General features: G+C 38.0%; 1 protein-coding gene across 1 annotated transcript; it reads left to right on the top strand.

The window, feature by feature from the left end:
• Positions 1-508: 508 nt before the first annotated feature.
• Positions 509-13113, top strand: LOC127448638 (G-protein coupled receptor 22). The gene is made up of 2 exons (XM_051711319.1): positions 509-690; positions 10203-13113. The coding sequence occupies exon 2, from the start codon at positions 10311-10313 to the stop codon at positions 11871-11873; it is 1563 nt and encodes a 520-aa protein (XP_051567279.1). The 5' UTR covers positions 509-690; positions 10203-10310; the 3' UTR covers positions 11874-13113.
• The last annotated feature ends 5240 nt before the right edge of the window (positions 13114-18353 follow it).

Genomic DNA, 18353 nt, shown 5'->3' with positions numbered 1-18353 from the left:
TATGCCTTTTAAATAGCCCTTTTCCAGTGCACTAAATATCCTTGCGAATAAGTATGTTAATTGCTTTTTGAAAGATTAAGTGACATTGAACTTGACATTGAAAAGCAATATCTTTGCAAATTCATTATTGTGCTGAACATTAAAGTTCATAGACTCATAGAGTACGACGTGTGTGATTGCTGATATTCACACACAGCACAGCTAATTAGCTCCAGCGTTTGATGTTTTTAATTTTAACTGAAAATTAAGAAATAAATAAAATAAATATTGTCCATACACAACAGGACGTTTAGTTTCATTGCCACATCTGCGGAGCCGTATCTTTAAAATATGATTTTAATAATTCTACGTTCCGCAGATCGTGCGTCTTCACTATGAAGTCTGCAGTTTGTGCGTTCGTGTGTATGTATGTGCGCGCTCGCGCAGAGGGAGTCGGCGTTCAGTACGTCTAGTACACAGGATAGTAGCAGCACTCATGGGTACTCACAGTACCACAGTGGCTATTTCTATCACCGTTTAGCACCATTGAATGTGCAACATATATTCCAGGCACGTACGTGACAGCGGACTGTCCTGAAGCCCGTAGGAATCTCGCGCTCTGCTAGAGTGTGAGAGAGCAGCGCGCGCGGCACAGACCGCAGTGGAATGTATCGGGGATTCCCGGCGCGCGAGTCCTACGCGCGGGGCAAGGTAAAAACCATCATCCTTCATCTTTACACTACTCACAATGATATTTCATCTGTTCATTTAGCTGAGATTCGCTTTCATGCCATTCCATGTCAAGGAAAAAAAAAACTTTAACCCTTTAAGTGGTACATTTTGACAGCACGCGCTGGGAATAGAAATTATAACAGAAAATAAGCGGTGCCGTTTTATCCGAACGTGACTCCTGATATTCCTTACACTGCAAAAATTGGCAGTATGTCAAATGCGGGGTATATTCGCCACTACGGACGATTTGTTTATCGAGCATGTGTTGCCAGTGATCTGCAATCAGCCTGTATCTGCTGCTTGTCCGGGCAGAAATTCAACATGTCATTTGAATAGCTATTTTGCTAATTAATTGTGTGCCTTTTTAACATTAGTTTGAATGTGCATTGTCATCAGTGACTATATTTTTGTGCTTATGAGTTGTCTGATTGTGACAGTTACATTTTAATGTCTAGAATCAGGGCATCATCCCCTTACATCTTTGATGCTCTCAAATACAACTGGACATGCACACACTCGAAGGCACGTGACTCAAATTATTGGTGAAAAAGTTAAATACGCCTGCGCCAATCATTTGACATTCATCACACCCATTACATCCTCTTTTTCGCTCTAGCTCCCACATGCACTAACGTTCTCACACTGATTACAGCCAAATGGTGGATTTTCAGACAAAAATTGTTGTAACTTCATATCAGGACTGCAAGATGGCAAAAGAAAGGAGAAAAGGATGGATGAGATGGAATGTACCCTAATAAGATAATAATAATAATAATAATAATAATAATAATAATAATAAAGGCAGCCATGGAAAAAGGGAAGGCTACATCTTGCTGTCAGGACAAAAAGCGACAGACCATTAAAAAACAATTGTGGTGTAGAGCAGGTGTATAAGTGGCCCTGCTCTGCTAAAAATGTCCAAGAAAAGAGGAATCTAGATCATCAGCTATTTTAGTTCCTTCTAGATATGGAGTTATTTTGGTTCCGGCCTGTGTAGTGAATATTGTTTCATATGCTGTCACGCTCTATAATTTCCAGTGTCTCTAAACAAATTATATGCCTTTGCATATTCATTACACTATTAATCTACCTCATTAGAAATACACTTTTTCAGTGCACTGACGGGCCCTGTGTCCACAGAGACATACTAATGAATTATCACATGCACATGTGCTGGTTGTTTTATAAATGTGTGATTTAAATGCCTCTGTGTTGTAAAAGGAAAAACTCACCCAAAAAAATAAAATTCTGTTAATATTTCCTAAATCTGAGTACTGTAATTTTGTCTGTGGAACACAAAAGGAGAAATTTAGAGAAAAAATGTATGCAGCTCTTTTCCGAACCTCCAAAATCATATTCAATTCAGATTCAAAAATGTTGTGTGGATGCCAGGGCCCCCCCTCTAGAACCACCCCTGGTGGATGCATCAGGCCAGGTTTGACATCATAACCAATGGCCAAATACAATTGTCTCTCATGTGTCATGTAACCAATCACAATGCAGCAGTTCAAATATGAAGAAAGGAGAATGAGATTTGAGAGGTGCAGTGGAGAGAAAGATTGTCAGTAGCCACATGTAACCTGTTAAAGGGCAGTAAAATTGCTGAATTGCTATAAACATTTCTGGTAAATGTACTCCATCAGTTATTCACACATGTAACAGCTTTCCGTCTTTTATCCATTTTGCTACCATTCACTCACTCTGTAATGTCATTTGCCAGAAATTAACTGTCAAGCTGTCAAGATGATCACCTGGCTTTTTATCATGTGTATACCTCATTCCCGGAGGAGGCTAGTTATTTTATCAGAAGTAACACAATCAATTACTAAGCTGTCAAGAAGCACTTAAGTTCTACTATCTGTCCAATCTGATGACATTTTTTTTGTCTCCCATGTCACAGGCATATAAAAGTGTGGAGTAGTTGCGTAATCTCCATCAAAACTTTGTTAGTGGCCAAAGCAGACCCAAAAATGAAAATGTTCTCATCATTCACCCTCATGCCATCCCAGATGTGTATGACTTTCTTTCTTCTGCAGAATACAAACTAAGATTTTTTGAAAAATATCTCAGTTCTGTTGGTCCATTTAATGAAAGTGAATGGTGGTCAGAAATTTAAAACTCCAAAAATCACATAAAGGCAGCATAAAAGTAATCCATACAACTCCACTGGTTAAATCCATATCTTCAGAAATGATATTATAGGTGTGGGTGAGAAACAGATCAATATTTAAGTCCTCTTTTTACCATAAATCTCAACTTGTAACATGCCCGTTCACAAGAGGTCTTCTATTATTTTTTGGGTGATTCCCATTCTTCGTGCATATCGCCACCTACTGGGTTGTCGTGCAAATATGATTTATTTATTCTTTTCCTTTCCATTTTCCCTCCATTTTTTTCTTTCTCCTCCCAGCCCAGTAGGAGCCGATATGCACAAATAATTCGAACTGGCAAAAACAGAACAAGACAAACTCTGTCCTCTTGTGAATGCGCATAGGAGGGCTGGTGAAAGTGGAGATTTATATTAAAAAAGGACTTAAATATTTAGCTATTTCTCAGCCAGAACCGATTGGATTGCTTCAGAAGACTTGGATTAAATCACTGGAGTCGTATGGATTACTTTTATGCTGTCTTTATGCAGTTTTTGTGCTTCAAAGTTCTGGCTACCATTTAGTTGCATTGAAAGGACCAAGAGCGCTGAGATATTTTTCTTAAAATCTTTGTATGTGTTCAGCAGAAGAAAGAAAGTCATACACATCTGGTATGGCATGAGGGTGAGTAAATGATGAGAGAATTTTCATTTTTGGGTGAACTATTCCTTTAATTTTTTACGGCTTTGTTCACACATAGCATCAAAACAGAACTTTTTCAATCATGTTACAATTTACAACCAGTGTTGGGTGTAATCCGATTACAAAGACATTTTTACTATAATTACTTTTTGTGAATAAGTAGTGTATTGCATTACATTTTAAATTCTAGTAATCCAATTACTGTTACTGACATTCAGTTAAAGTCATTTTAAGTACATTACAGGGTACACATACTGTATTTCTATATTCATATTTCTGTTTAATACAATTGAAATATGAATGTAAATGTTCATATGTATGACTGTTTGTGTTTCTGTAACAGCTGATGAATGTGCAACATTAAACAAGGTTGAAAATTTGATATTATTTTGAATTTATTGAGTGGAAAAACAACCATTTATTTGAAAAGTGTTTAGAAAAATAACTTAAAATAATTTGCAATGTTATTACTTTTAAATTAAGTAATAAGTAATCTGATTACCATTTCAGAGAGGTAATTATTAATTTGTTGTAGGATTACTTCTTTTGAGTAATTTGCCCATCACTGACAACTTCTCATTCCGGGAAATTGTCAGAGCTGATTTACTGGTATTTCCTAACGGGCCCTGTTCACACAAGACCTCTACACTAAAAAATTGATTTTCCAGTAAAAGGCTTTATGTGAAACCGACTAGTGACGTAAATTTCAGTCTGTTCCTCACACAGAGTTATTAGATGTCTTCAGAACACTTGGAATATAGTACAAGGGTGCCGTGGTATAAAAAAGAGCTGCATATAGATTCTGCTAAATTTCTCTGTGTTCCACAGAAAAAAATAACTGCATACAGGTTTGGAACAACACAAGGGTGAGTAAACATTGACAGAACTTTTATTTTTGTGTGAACTTTTCCTTTTACATTCTGGCTACAAACCAGGCCGAACAGACCTAACTGGCATGGAAAACAAAGATGCAGAAATAGAGTCTGAAAAATGGCAGAATGAGCTTATAGAGCCAGGAATCAGAGAGAGGAGAGAGCAGGCAGTGTAAAGAAAGATGGATGGGTCTCAAGCATAGTGATGGATGGAGGGTAGGTGGTATAAACATACTCCTCCAGCGATTTCACAACACAGTATGCACCTGCACCTCCCACTCATCTCTTTCTCTGTCTTCCTCTTTCTCTCCCTTGCTTTCTCCATCACTATTCTTTAGTTTCTTACATGTCGTCATGATCTTCCATCTCTGACAAAAGTCAGTCTGACTTATTTTTGCCTCTATTTATCAATCCCAGTGTATATGTGTGAGCACAAAATAGATTGTCAGGCTATGTATTCATTCATAATACACAATTTGAGCCCCGAATCTATGTCTTCTACTGTCACTCAAAACTTCCTCTGCATTTTTCTCTTTTTATTGCCAGCATGGCATCAGAAGCATTGGCATGCCAATCGTATTGCCCTCCTCCCTACCTTCCCTCCTTCTGCAAGTCTCTTTGTGTTAAACATCAAAAAAAATTCTCCTGAGGTCTGTTTCACAGAAGTGCTCAAGAGGCTAAGACTGTGCCTCACTTACAGTAAACAGCCACAAATGCCGAAATTTTCACATTTTACAATTTGCCCACTCTTAAACTATACACCAGTTGCCATAGTAACAACCATCCTAGAAATGGGATCAGTCTCAAGTCGGACTCATTTATTTATTTATGTATTTATGATTTTTTTTATTTTTTTTTTTTTTTGGAGTGACAGACTGCTGTGATTTTGCACCCTATAATTTCAGAACTGCTTATTTTGAAGTATGTTTCTTCTACCACTTATGTTAGAACTAGATTTATTAGAATCAAAACAGGTTCTACAACACATTAAATTGCAAGTGTTCTTACAATCAGGCAGCTTCTGACATTGAAGAGTGCATGTAAACCTCAGGGTATAAAGCCAAATTTATCAAGGTTTCTGTAATTGCTTGCAACGTTGGTCATGTGTGAGAGACTGCTTCATTTCATCCATTTGATTGACTCTCTTTTTTTGGCCCCAAGGACTTGGCTTGTTTTTGGGACTGGAGACTCATACATACAGTACATAATCACTCACGTCACGTGTACTTCATACTTATCTTTATTGCCCTGTCTTGCTAGATCAATACCTTATTACACCTCCAAAGGAAAAGTCATACCCCTTTTCCACCAAAAAAATAAAATAAAAAAATAAAATAAAAAAATGCTGCCATCGCATCTGGTGCTCTGCCAGGTGTTGAGCAAACCTCTCAGAAGAGCTGGCCCATGCTTTCACTGACTTCAGAGGCAATGGTGTCACTTAGCATCACATGCACACTTTTTTGTGTGTTCATGTAAATGCCTTAAATGGCGTAGTTTTATCAGGGTAAGGTCATAAACAGTTAAAGCAAACACAATTGGCACACATAGATTTTTGCCCATTACCCCGATTTCGCATTGAATGTAAACACCTTTACCGGAATTCTTACCAGCCTATCCAATGCGCGCAAGTGTAGTGTGCATGCCTATTTAGATTTTAACATCAAAACTAAAGAATAAGCCAATGATTTCAAATCTCATCTAAACACTGTTTTCTTGGTTGTCGCCGGATTTTTGTTTAAAGGGATAGTTTACCTAAAAATGAAAATTCTCATATTAGTTACTCACCCTCATGATATCCCAGGTGTGTATGACTTTCTATCTTCACCAGAACACATTTTAAGAAAAATAGAAAAATATCTTAGTTCAGTAGGTCCATAAATTGCAAGTGAATGGAGATTTCTCTTTTGAAGTTCCAAAAATCACACAGTCAGCATAAACGTCATCGATATGATTCCAGCGGTTAAATGTATGTCTTCTAAAGTGTTATGATCGTTTTTGGTGCGAAGAAAGATCAATATTTAAGGCTGGAAGCAACCACAAATGGACACATGAACCGCTGCAGTGAAGTGAGATGGCTGGATACGTGCAGTTGTAAAAACTGTAGCACACATCTTATCTCTGGTAGGTGAACGACAAGTTGCCAACTAATTGTAAGTTTGTTAGGTACAGTTCTAAAAGACTATAGATCGATCCCATTATAATGAATGAAGCTGCGCAATTAATTTACTAGCAGATGCTTTTATCCAAAATGACCTACAAATTAGGAACACAAACTCACCTTGTCCGCAGGTAATGCAGACAGCTTCATTGAACGGCTTCATTTATTATAATAGGAGGGATCCAAAATTCCCGATCTTTCCGCTGAGATCGGAAAACATAATTGTGACCATCTAAAAAATACAATTTTAATTGCCTCTCTCATGTAGATGCTTAGTATCAACAACACGTCTGGATCAGTCACTTCAGGTAAACATTTGATGCTCTTTGAGAAAATATGTTAACTCAGAGCCTTATTTAAAGGATCTGCTAATGATACCAGAACAGCTCACATGTCAGTAGCATTAAATCCTTTGTTATTGTTTACATCCTTGAAATGGTCTATAGGTGTGCATGTTAACACACTCACTGACTATATTACTACCTAACCTGCTTACAAACAGACAGCACATTGCAGTCTTTGTTTACAGGTCTTACTCCTAGTTTTATAAACATATTTTAACATTAAATTAAATTTTATTCAATGTATTTTTCACATCATGAGCTGATAACCTTTAAGCTGATAATGAAAACAATTCATAACAGTCACATCACACTTATGATATTTGTATATAAAATAATTTTATTTCAAATGAATATGGGGGAAAAAAGTGTCTGTAGTGCAACAAAAGCAGAAATAGGCTGTCCAGCAATGTCATGTAGGGTCGGCTGAAACCAAATGGATCGCTTCAGGAGACTGATTAAATCACAGAAGTCCTATGGAATACTTTTATGCTGCCTTTATGTGATATTTGGACCTTCAGAGTTCTGGCCACCACTGGAGATATTCTCCTAAAAATCTTCATTTTTGGGTGAACTATCCCAAAGCTACAGTACAAGTTGACTGGGTTCCAAAGAATTATGTGATTTAAAAGCAGTTTGATATCATATTACAGCTAAAGTGAACAAAAAATCTGAAAACATTAACAAGTCCAGATAGAAGTTGGAAAAAAAAAAGCAGGTGTGCTTCATCCATGTGGGCAGGTTGGGCACAGCCCCACCTAAATATTAATCCATTTAAAAACATAGATCAATACAATAAATTGCCAATAATGTCATTTGTTAATCTGTAATGTGTTCAAAATGCTGACATATGTATTTAAAAGAAGGCCTAGTTTTTATTCTATTTTAAAATCGTAATTTAACTGAAACCTCTGGAACACCATGTTTGATATACTGTAGAGAAACAGTACACAGCATGTGGGGCAGAGAATCTGCTGCCCTCCTAAACTCCATAGCGGCCCTCATTTTTTCCAATGGAAATCTGTGGTCAAATATGGTACTGCAACGAGCCCTCATTGAGACGCATGGGGGCAGAAATTAATCTGCCCATAAAGGTAGAGCCAAACCAAAGGTAACTTTAATATTAGTGTGAGCTAGCAGTGTGACAGACTGCGAACATGACGAGTGCTATAGATGAACGTGTGTGTAACAGCGTGTCATTTCTATTGCAAATTCATGACAAATTGGCCATCAAACAACTTGGTCCTGACAAGCCAGACATAAAAATAGATTGCAATCAATAGATAAGGGTTGGTGATAACTAAGACATTGTATGTATGACTAAAATTTGTATGTCAAAAAGCTTGGCTTTTAGTTTCACTGAACTTAATTAAAATGTTATGTTCATATATTTACTTTTTCGTTCTTATTTTGCAAGGGGACAGTGGGATGTATACAGTAGCAAAGGTGTATGTGATTTGAAACATTTCTACTGCAAACCTATTTACTACTTTAAACGCACTGTGATTTAAAACATTATTATTATTATTATTATTATTATTATTATTATTATTATTAAGCGTGTATTTTATTTATTTTTAGTTCTGTGAAAATGTGTTAATGGCATGTATAGGCTATAGTTCTGTTTATGTATCTAGATAGATTTTTCACCATAGCTTTCTCTTCCTCTCCTCCCTGGGGTTCTTCAACAACACTTAAAATTATAAAACAACATCTGATTTAGATGTTAATCTTCAACCAGGGTACCCACAGGCCCTTAAAAAGTCTTACATTTACTTTTTTAAATTTAAGGCCATAAAAAGTCTTAAATATCTTCAATAAATTACAAGAAGTCTTAAATTTCATATGCTGAGGTCTTAAATTTTGGGCCGTGAATAGAGAAGATGCTTAAAACAAAGTCAAAATCATCTCTCTCTCTCTCTCTCTCTCTCTCTCTCTCTCTCTCTCTCTCTCTCTCTCTCATGCAGCCAGCATTTAGCAGCTGACACTTGAGTTTAGTGTGAGCAAGCGTAGATTTGACAGATTAGATGATTAAAGGAAGTATGACACAAAACCATCATAAATACAAACATATTCTTAGCTATACAATTACTAAAATTATTTGAGTTAATAACAAATATGTAATCATGTTCACTATAAATTATAAGTTGAGACTTGATATGATCTCAGTCCAGTCAGCTCTGTTGATGGCTTGAAGCCACAGCAGTCAACGAGAGCCCTCAAAAAAAAAAAAAAAAAAAAAAAAATTCAACGTAATCCAAATTTTTTTAACTTTTTGCACACAGTTTATGTCACCACTGTTTGTCGTAAGTGGTGACGTTGCCAAAGGATTGGTCTATTGCGTCACGTCTTGCTGGAAAGCAAGTGAGTAAAGAGAAGGGTCACAATATAGGCTACATAGGCTACTTTAGACTACATGCATTCATAATGAATTCATTTAGAGTTTTAATGTTGTATTATATTATTTAAAAAAAGAAACACATAAATGCACAATAAAATATATTTAAAAAAAAGAAAAACATGTCCAGAGACATTCAAGTAGCCTCAGTGGTTTTGTATTTACCTACTAATAAATTATTTAATGTGTTTTTTTTTTGTTTTTTTTGGTGAAAGAGGTCTTACATTTGTCTTTTATTTGGCCTTAAAAAGTCTTACATTTCATTCCTTCAAACCTGTGAGTCACATAACACATAAAAGGGTACTCCCAATCAGTTCCACTTAGTGAGTTATAGATATTCTAAACTCATTACTAAAAACAACAACATTGGTATCGGTGTCGGCCGATACTGAGAATTCAGGTATTAGAATCGGATTGGTAGAGAAAAAAAATGGTATCGGTGCATCCCTAATGTCATGTGCATTGCACCCAGGCCACGGATTTCCAAAATGTAGGATGGCAGAGGAAGGGTAATTTATATTCATGAGTAAAGCGCTACCTGGTTTGTCAGGGTTAGGATTGGATTATATTTTCTCTGACCAATAAAGTAGTGCTTTCTTGATGAATATTTCTGAATCGTCCAATCAGGTATCGCTTTCCTCATTAATTTAAATGACACTTCCAATGCCATCCTACGAAATTTGCCCCAGGGGCTTTGAAGTTCCTGGTTTAAGACCAGAAGATTTAGGAAGCCAGCACTGAGCCAATTTTTCTACCTCCGAAATGCCTTTTCTTCAGTGGAAATACATGGAATGGGGCCAAATGTGGCACCTGCTCTGTTGATGGAAAATGGGTACAGCCACAGTGCAACCATTGTGTATGTTTTACTGTATATTTTGGCCTGTTCATTGAACAATGTGTTTCATTATATTCTTGTCTTCGTTTTTGTCATAGAGCCGTCGATCATTCATCAAAGCCCCAAGAAAACACCTGAGTAGGTGAAGCATGGCCAGTGAGAGTAGCTGGAATTACTATGCCTGAAGGCACGTGGCAATTGTGTCCATGGAGACAGATGGCAGCTTTACTGAGGGTCATGGTCTGTCCCTCTTTCAGGCAGAAGACAGCATGGGGGCCGGACTCACACAGCAGGACGGGACGTGGCTTGGTTTCCAGGCTACAGTGAGCGCCGTACTGCTGTTGGAACTGCTATTGGGAGTGGGTGGAAACCTGACAGTGTTGGTATTATACTGTGGTCACTGCAGCCTGTTGGAGTCCGTCAGTCATGCGGTCACACTCAGTCTGCACACTCTTGACCTGCTACTCTGTCTCCTCTGCCTACCAATCACTGCCACTCTCCTCATATTGGGCGGAGCCTCGGTTCCTCACCACGCCCTGATCTGCTGCCTTCATGAATCAGCAGCCAGCTTCGCCAGCGTGGGAACCGCACTCAACCTGTTGCTCATTAGCTTAGACCGCTATGACATCAGCGTCCGTCCAGCCAATCGTTTACTGACACCTCGAAGGGCAACCATTTTACTTGTCGGAGTGTGGGTGGTTTCTTTAGCTGTGCCACTCCTACCATTTGTGGAGGCGGGGTTTGTTTCGGTTCAAGGCGAGGGAGTGTTTATGCACTCCAATAGCACTGTGCTTTGTTCGGAGTGGGGAGGAACTCTACAGGCCCATCTGTTATTACAGGTACCAGTGTTCCTGTGCTCTCTAGCTGTGATGCTGTTTACATACTCACGTATTCTTCAGGCACTGCGCATTCGTATTGGACGCACATCAAGGCCGCATCAAGACAAAAAACGGCCTGCCCATCGCCTCTGGTTACGCCATAAAAGGTCAACAAAGTCACCTGATCACACAACAAGAAACACACCCATCTCCCCCACGCCTTTCTCTACTGGACCGCTTATCGCCTCAGATATGGTTACTACAGTAACCATCAACACTGAGACAAACACTACCCCACTTAGCCCCACCCCTACTGTATCTGTAATAACCTCCCCTTTAAGTCCCATGCCGACTGCATCCATGGTAACCACACCTTTGAGTCCTACAGCGTCTATGTCTGTTCTAACTAGTCCCTACATTCCCACTCCTGCCACATCATCAGTGACCATGACTTTGAGCCCCACACCCACTGTGTCGACACTAACCACACAAGTGAGTCCCGCTCCTGTCCATGGTCCACCCAGTATGGGTGTGGGCGCCTCAGTATCAGCCATCTTGGCTCTGCGTCGAGCAGTTCGCCGCCACAGAGATCGGAGGGAGCGTCAAAGACGCGTCTTTCGTATGTCCGTTATAATCATCCTCTCTTATCTCCTGTGCTGGGCACCTCTCTCTATTATGCCCCTTCTCATGCTAGCCATCGGGCCCTCTGATTGGCTAGAACGTCTGAGACTGTGCTTCCTGGTCCTTGCTTATTGGACTGTAGTACTGCATCCATTGCTATACGCATTCACACGGCAAAAATTGCGTAAAGTTCTGCATACACGCCTGCGTAAACTGCGTCCGCAAAACACGCAGACTTGTATTCGTACTAACTCCAGGATCCGCCGCAAGTATAGGATGGATTGCAGTGATGCCACTGACCGCTGCCTGACAGAGGCTGTTAGAGAGTGATGGCAAGATTTTGTGTGTCTGTGACAAATGGATGTAGGTAAGAGTGCTGAAAAGTGTGCAGGAAATAGGGGCGTAGCAACTACTAAAACTGTAAGGGACCCCCCCCCCCTTTTAAGTATATCTCGACAATTTTTTGGAAGTTCTAAATTCTAACTTTGGAGATTACATTTTAAAAGTTTTTTTTTTGCTTGGCTGTGATGCGAAAAATTGTCAACAGAATGGGATTTTTGCCCATATCGCAAGTTTCACGTTGCATGTAAAACCTTTACTGCCGTTCTTACCACTTATCCAATGTGCGCAAGTGTTGTGCGCATACCTGTTTATGTTTTGAATGAAAAGTAGAGAATAAGCCAATGATTTCAAATCTCATGTAAACGCGGGTTTCTTGTGTTGTCTGATTTTTGAATAAGCTAATTTGTGACAGTTGTCAGTTTATTGGAGTGCATGTAAATGCACTCAATGTGAAGCAACCCCCAAAACTTTTCATATTGTTCCTACGCCCCTGACAGAAAACCAATAAAGTGTTACATGTGTTAGATGATATGTGTGATGTGCTCACATCAATAGAGGAAATTAAAAAAAACGTCAGTAGGTCTCTATTGTCCACGAGTGTGTAGTATCATTGGCAACTTATCAACAAAGGGTTTCTAAAGCACACTGAACTCTGAGGTCAACAGGGCACTGTCTAATTAATCTGTAGAGCACAAATATTCCCATGGTGCTAGGAAAAGAGAGAGAGACTGAGAGAGTGTACCTACATGCATGAGTTTGCAATAGGTCATGTGCAATAAATTCAAAATCCAGGTTATACATTGCATGATTTCCATATAAATTAATACCAATTTATTGCCATTTGTTGTGTGGTGTAAAAAGTAGCTGTCTGCTCACCAGTACACGTACATATGCACAAGTTTACAGTGTCCTTCTCACTGATAGTCTAGATTTATCATTGTATTTATTAATGTATATGATCAGGGATGTAAATAGTCACAAATATTTCTGCAGTTAGAAACCGCAGCCAATTTAAATTCTGCTCTAGCAAGGGCATGTGTACTGATTCAAAGAATTTCTGGAAAATACTGAAAAAATACTTTTCACAAAGTGTAAATTAATTTATTTTACTTTATTTGTGTCCTGTATGTGTATGTCCTGTCAGTGCTGTATATATTATATCAGTTTGAGATGGTTATTGTATTACTTTTCAATAGAGGAGCAATAAGTCTGAATTACAGTAATAAAAACATTCAGCCTCTTTGCTTGTTTGCTTTGTTTGATTGCAACCCCAAGTGTTTGTTCATACTTGCACAAAAGCATATGCATACTCTTGTACACACATAGAGACATTCATTCTTGCACGCTAGCCTGTTTACAAAGGCCCCACATTACTGGTCATTCTCAAGAAATTCAGTCCTAAAACAGTGGGGACTAATCTGTATGTTTTGATCAATCTTGATTTAAGAAGTTTGATGTTCTGAATGCATTTGATTCCTTGCATTGAGTCGCATGCTCTGATATTTAATTGGTGTATGGTAGCATCTCATTACCTGAATTCACTCAGAAGTGCAGTCTGCTTTAATATACAGAATACAATTAGTCCATGCTGAGAAAGGTTGACTGACTTCATCACACTTGATAAAAGTCAAACAAGCAATTAAGAACCTTCTGTGTCAACCATTGCAGCCTCACACAGAAGATTAAATGCCATATAAGGGATGCTCAATAAAGTACCTCTTCAATCAGCGAAATGGTAGCCTTTAAAATCTCTCTCTCTCTCTCTCTCTCTCTCTCTCTCTCTCTCTCTCTCTACGTGATTCATAGACCTTAAATGTTATTAATCTTTAAAGACTTGTTGGTGGTTTAGCTAAATTGTGTATGCAGGTAAGAGGAAGCGCTCGTTCCTCATTATCTGTGATAGAAGCTGCACTCCACTTGTGAAGTCTGATCGTATTAACACTTATTAATGTTTGATGACTCACGCTGACATTTGCAGAAGCTTCATTGGAATGGTGGTAATAGAGATAGGGGCCATGTTCACAGAATTGTATGGTTCAGTTAATGGACATGTAATGGAACCTTCTGGAACTCTGATCAAACATAGATCAATGCAGGTCAATAGTCATTCATTTTCTACCTTTTTAATTATTTTCATAATTTAATTTTAATTAATACACAGCACTCTGGAATCTGATTGGCCGATCACAGTATTCTGTGGTCAGATATGTTTGTATAATGACTGCTAAACTGGGAACATTGTCCCAGATAACATAGGCCAGTGGTTTTCAAACTTTCAAACATTATTACTATTTTATTCTGCTTTTATAAGACTGGTCATAAATCATGAGATCAATCACTGCAATAAATTTAAAAAAAATCTGCATATAGTTTTATGATAGAAAATATTTCTATAACCTTTAGCTGCCACCTTTAGTTTGTTCAGTGGGAGTTGTAAGGCCATATTCTCTGTATATCTGCTCTGGAACAATATTTATTGTAAAAAGCACTTTACAAATACTGTACATTTGAATTTTATTGAACATTTTTTTCTTCAGTTTGAACAATATTAGTGAAAATAAGATTTAAAAAGCATGGTAAACTTAATAAAGTAAATTGTATACTTTTATAATATTTTGCAGATAATATTTTAATAATTTATTTTGGCTTTACATGTAACACATGTTAACATGAAAAACAAAACTGTTAATAATATGCATTTATGTACATTTAAATAATATGTAATTACATTAAAAAAATGTTAATTTTTTAATTAACATTTTTAAGGTCTGGCTGTAAATGAAGAACAAACATGACCTCACACCCTCAAATAACAAATAGGTTTTGATTAACTTTGAAAATAAAAACATCAATGTAGGGTTATTGTTTATGAAAACTGAGGAAGAGTATTTAGATCTGCTTAAGTATGTATCTTTGACAATATCAACCCACATATGAAAACAATGGCAAACCAATGTTGAACTGTCTTTTTATAAATGTAGCCTAAAACTGAAAAAAGAGCATTATTTTTGTTTTCCTTTTTCTGTATTATCCTCCCATTTAATGAGGGGACAATTAACCTTTTCTTGTCCTGCACACATGAATTTGCACACAGGAGCCAGATACTTGTGCAGATAATAAATAATCATGAAACGGTGAACAAACTGATTTGATGATGTTCAGGATTGTGAACGCTGACACACATCTGTATGTAGAACTAAACACTGTCAGGATTTATGCATAGGCAAGTTCAGTGGCACTTCACAATCTTTTTATGAGCACAACTGAAAAGAATTGAGAATAAAATGCACATTTTCCTGTGTATTTTATTTGAAGCTTCGGTTTTCATCATCGATTTATCTTTTGTAAAAAAACGTTTGTGCAAATAAGCTGACATAATTTCTTTAACAGCTTTGATAGTTTTAACTGCGCCCAGCAGCTAAACAATTTGCATAAATACATTTGATTGAATAAGACACAATAAATTACGCTCACCCAAAAGTTGCTGGTTCATGTTTTGGAGAAGAGTGTAACTGAACTATGCCCAGAGAAGCTTAAACATGCACGCTCCAGTCCGGAACTGGACCTTGGATAGCTTGACGGCCACAGATGCTGTTGCACGTGTCGAGTGTTGTTAAACTCACAGCTGACTTTTGTGCAGAGAGCGCTCAGATGTTTACCGCCGCAATTTTATCAAAATCATTTGGATGGTCAGATAAAAGTGACTGGCTGGCCTCATCGCATCACTAACTTACAATAAAGAAAGACATTACATGGTACACAAGAAAAACTGCCGGTACTCTATAGACAAAATTAGAGAAGTGCAGGTACTGCGTACCACTGCGTACCACCCCACTTCAAGCACTGGCTGTAAGTGATTTTTTTTCATGGAAAGGTATACATAAACTTTTCATACTCCCTGAAAGGCATTAATGAAGTAAGTGTCCTGAGATATCTCACTGTTCTCTGTGACAGCTCTAGACTCTGTAAACAGCAAATAAAATGTGTCTGCGGGCAGCGGTCAATGACGCTTTCTGACTGTCAGTTATTTTGCATGTTTTAATAGTACTGTAGTTTCAGCTAATTATTGAGGCATTACAGTTGTCAGTTGAGGGTGCTATTTTGCTGCTGGTTTTTTTTCACAATCGCATCTGCTCGGTGTCGGTCTCAATAAAGCTAATTTGGTATCTTTACGCAGGGTTCACACATCCTCCGTGAGCGAGGCGTGAGCGGTGTGTTTTCGTTTCGGCGCCCATATTAACAGATGACACCACTTACACTGCAAGCGTGAGTCGTGAGGTGAAGCATCCCAGATGCGGCAGTGAGTGGATAGTTTTGCCGTTGAGCCTATTTTTGGCGTGCGGCTCATGCTAAGCTCAGTGGCTCTTGGTGCAGTACAACACTGCACCAAGTACAAATACAGGAGATTATTATTATTATTATTTTATTAATTTTTTATTTTTCACCCAATTTGGAATGCCCAGTGCGCTTTTAAATCCTCATGGTGGCATAGTGATTCGCCTCCGCATCTGAGACCATGAACCCGCACATCTTATCACGTGGCTTGTTGAGCGCGTTGCCACGGAGACATAGCGCGTGTGGAGGCTCCACGCCATCCACCGTGGCATCCGTGCTCAACTCACCACGCGCCCCACCGAGAACGAACCACATTATAGAGACCACAAGGAGGTTACCCCATGTGACTCTACCCACCCTAGCAACCGGGCCAATTTGGTTGCTTAGGAGACCTGGTTAGAGTCACTCAGCACACCCTGGGATTTGAACTAGCGAACTAGCGAACTCCAGGGGTGGTAGCCAGCATCTTTTACCACTGAGCTACCCAGGCCCCCAATCAGGAGATTAATGAAAAGGCACAAAAGCAAATCAAAATTATTCAAACCGAACCTATAGTACACTAAAATGTATATGTCTGCATGCAAGTAAACTGAATAAAATAACTTAATAAAAGGAAAGAATTAATAAACTGCCGGATATTTTGCCATTCTGTGTATATAGGTGTACAGTATAGACACAACATTAACCAATTGCAACCAAATGTGCTAATAAAGATGAAGTGCACGTGACTGCCCGCTGTTGTCCTTGAAGCAGCAATAACCTCAGCTTATTATGACTTTATTAAAGAAAAAAATTGCCATAGAACCCTATAGATAACTTTATTTCCTGCACAGAGGCGCTGCTGTTTCTCACGGAAGAGACGCGGCCAATGTGAACATCCAACGTGACCGCGCCACCCACACTTCACTCACGCCACGCTCACAGATGATGTGTGAACCAGGTGTTAGAGTGCAGGGTTTTGGAAAGAGGGGGTGTGGCTAATCCAACGGCTCAACTTGTGGAAATTTTAGAATGGCAAAAATCTCTTACAGCACGTTTAATAACCTATACATTCTAACAAATACATTTTGATAAACTTTAAAAATAAATTCATAATGATCATTTTGACACATCAGGGCTATTGTTTTACAAACTATGAAAATGACAAAGAACATTAAGATCTGCTAAAGCCCATATCTTTGACAATACCAACCCACATAAGAAAACAATGGCCAATATATAGAATAAATTTAAAACTGAAAAAAAGAGAAAATGTCTGTTTTTCCTCTCTTTATTATCCTGCCATTCAATGAGGGGAAAATGAGCCTTTCCTTGTATTGCAGATATTGTTTATTTGCATGCATGAACAGTGCAGGAGACAGATAAATGTGGAGATCATTAAATGGAGAAAAGATTTGATGATGTACAGGATTGAGAATTCTGACACACATCTACTGTATATACAGAGCAAAAACACAGTCATGATAAATAGGACTACATGTATGCAGGTTCAGTGGTGCTTCATTAACATTTTTTACTAGCTCTACAGACCACAAACAGATGAGACAAGTCAATTTAACCCGTGAAGCATGGAGAATAAAAGTAACGTTTTTTGTACATTTTCTTTGAAGGTTTGTTTTTCATCATTGATTTCTCTTTTTTATAGTATTGAAAAATAGCACCTCCTTTTGGTATTCCTGGTCATTTTTGACCGGGAGGGTCTCTTTTTTTTGATGATGATAATGATGCCATTTCTTCTTCCCTGAAGTAAGAGCAATAAAATTATGCATTTCTTTTGGGATTTTATGTTATTTTGATCTTATTTACATGTACATTTCTAAATTTTACCATTAATTTGCATATAAATATAAGCAATTTTTTGAAATATAAAAATAAAATTCAGAACCTACACTTCTATAAGTTGAAACATGAAGAAAATATGAGAATGTGAAATAAATTGGTTGGTCAGATTGCTGCCATCTGGTGAACAAAATATAAATAATATGGCTTGAAAACCATGTCATGCCAGTAACAGCCAGTAGATGGCTGTAGCCACCTACTGTGTAGTCTAATGGCTAGTTGTAACCTAATTTTATATTTTATCACAAGATATGCATTTGGATATATATTTAGACATTATAAAACTATTATTTG

The sequence above is a fragment of the Myxocyprinus asiaticus genome, chromosome 12, assembly GCF_019703515.2.
Source record: "Myxocyprinus asiaticus isolate MX2 ecotype Aquarium Trade chromosome 12, UBuf_Myxa_2, whole genome shotgun sequence".
NCBI classification, from domain to species: Eukaryota; Metazoa; Chordata; class Actinopteri; order Cypriniformes; family Catostomidae; genus Myxocyprinus; species Myxocyprinus asiaticus.
The sequence above is the reverse complement of the archived record's forward strand: the minus strand, read 5'-3'. Positions and strand labels throughout refer to the sequence as shown.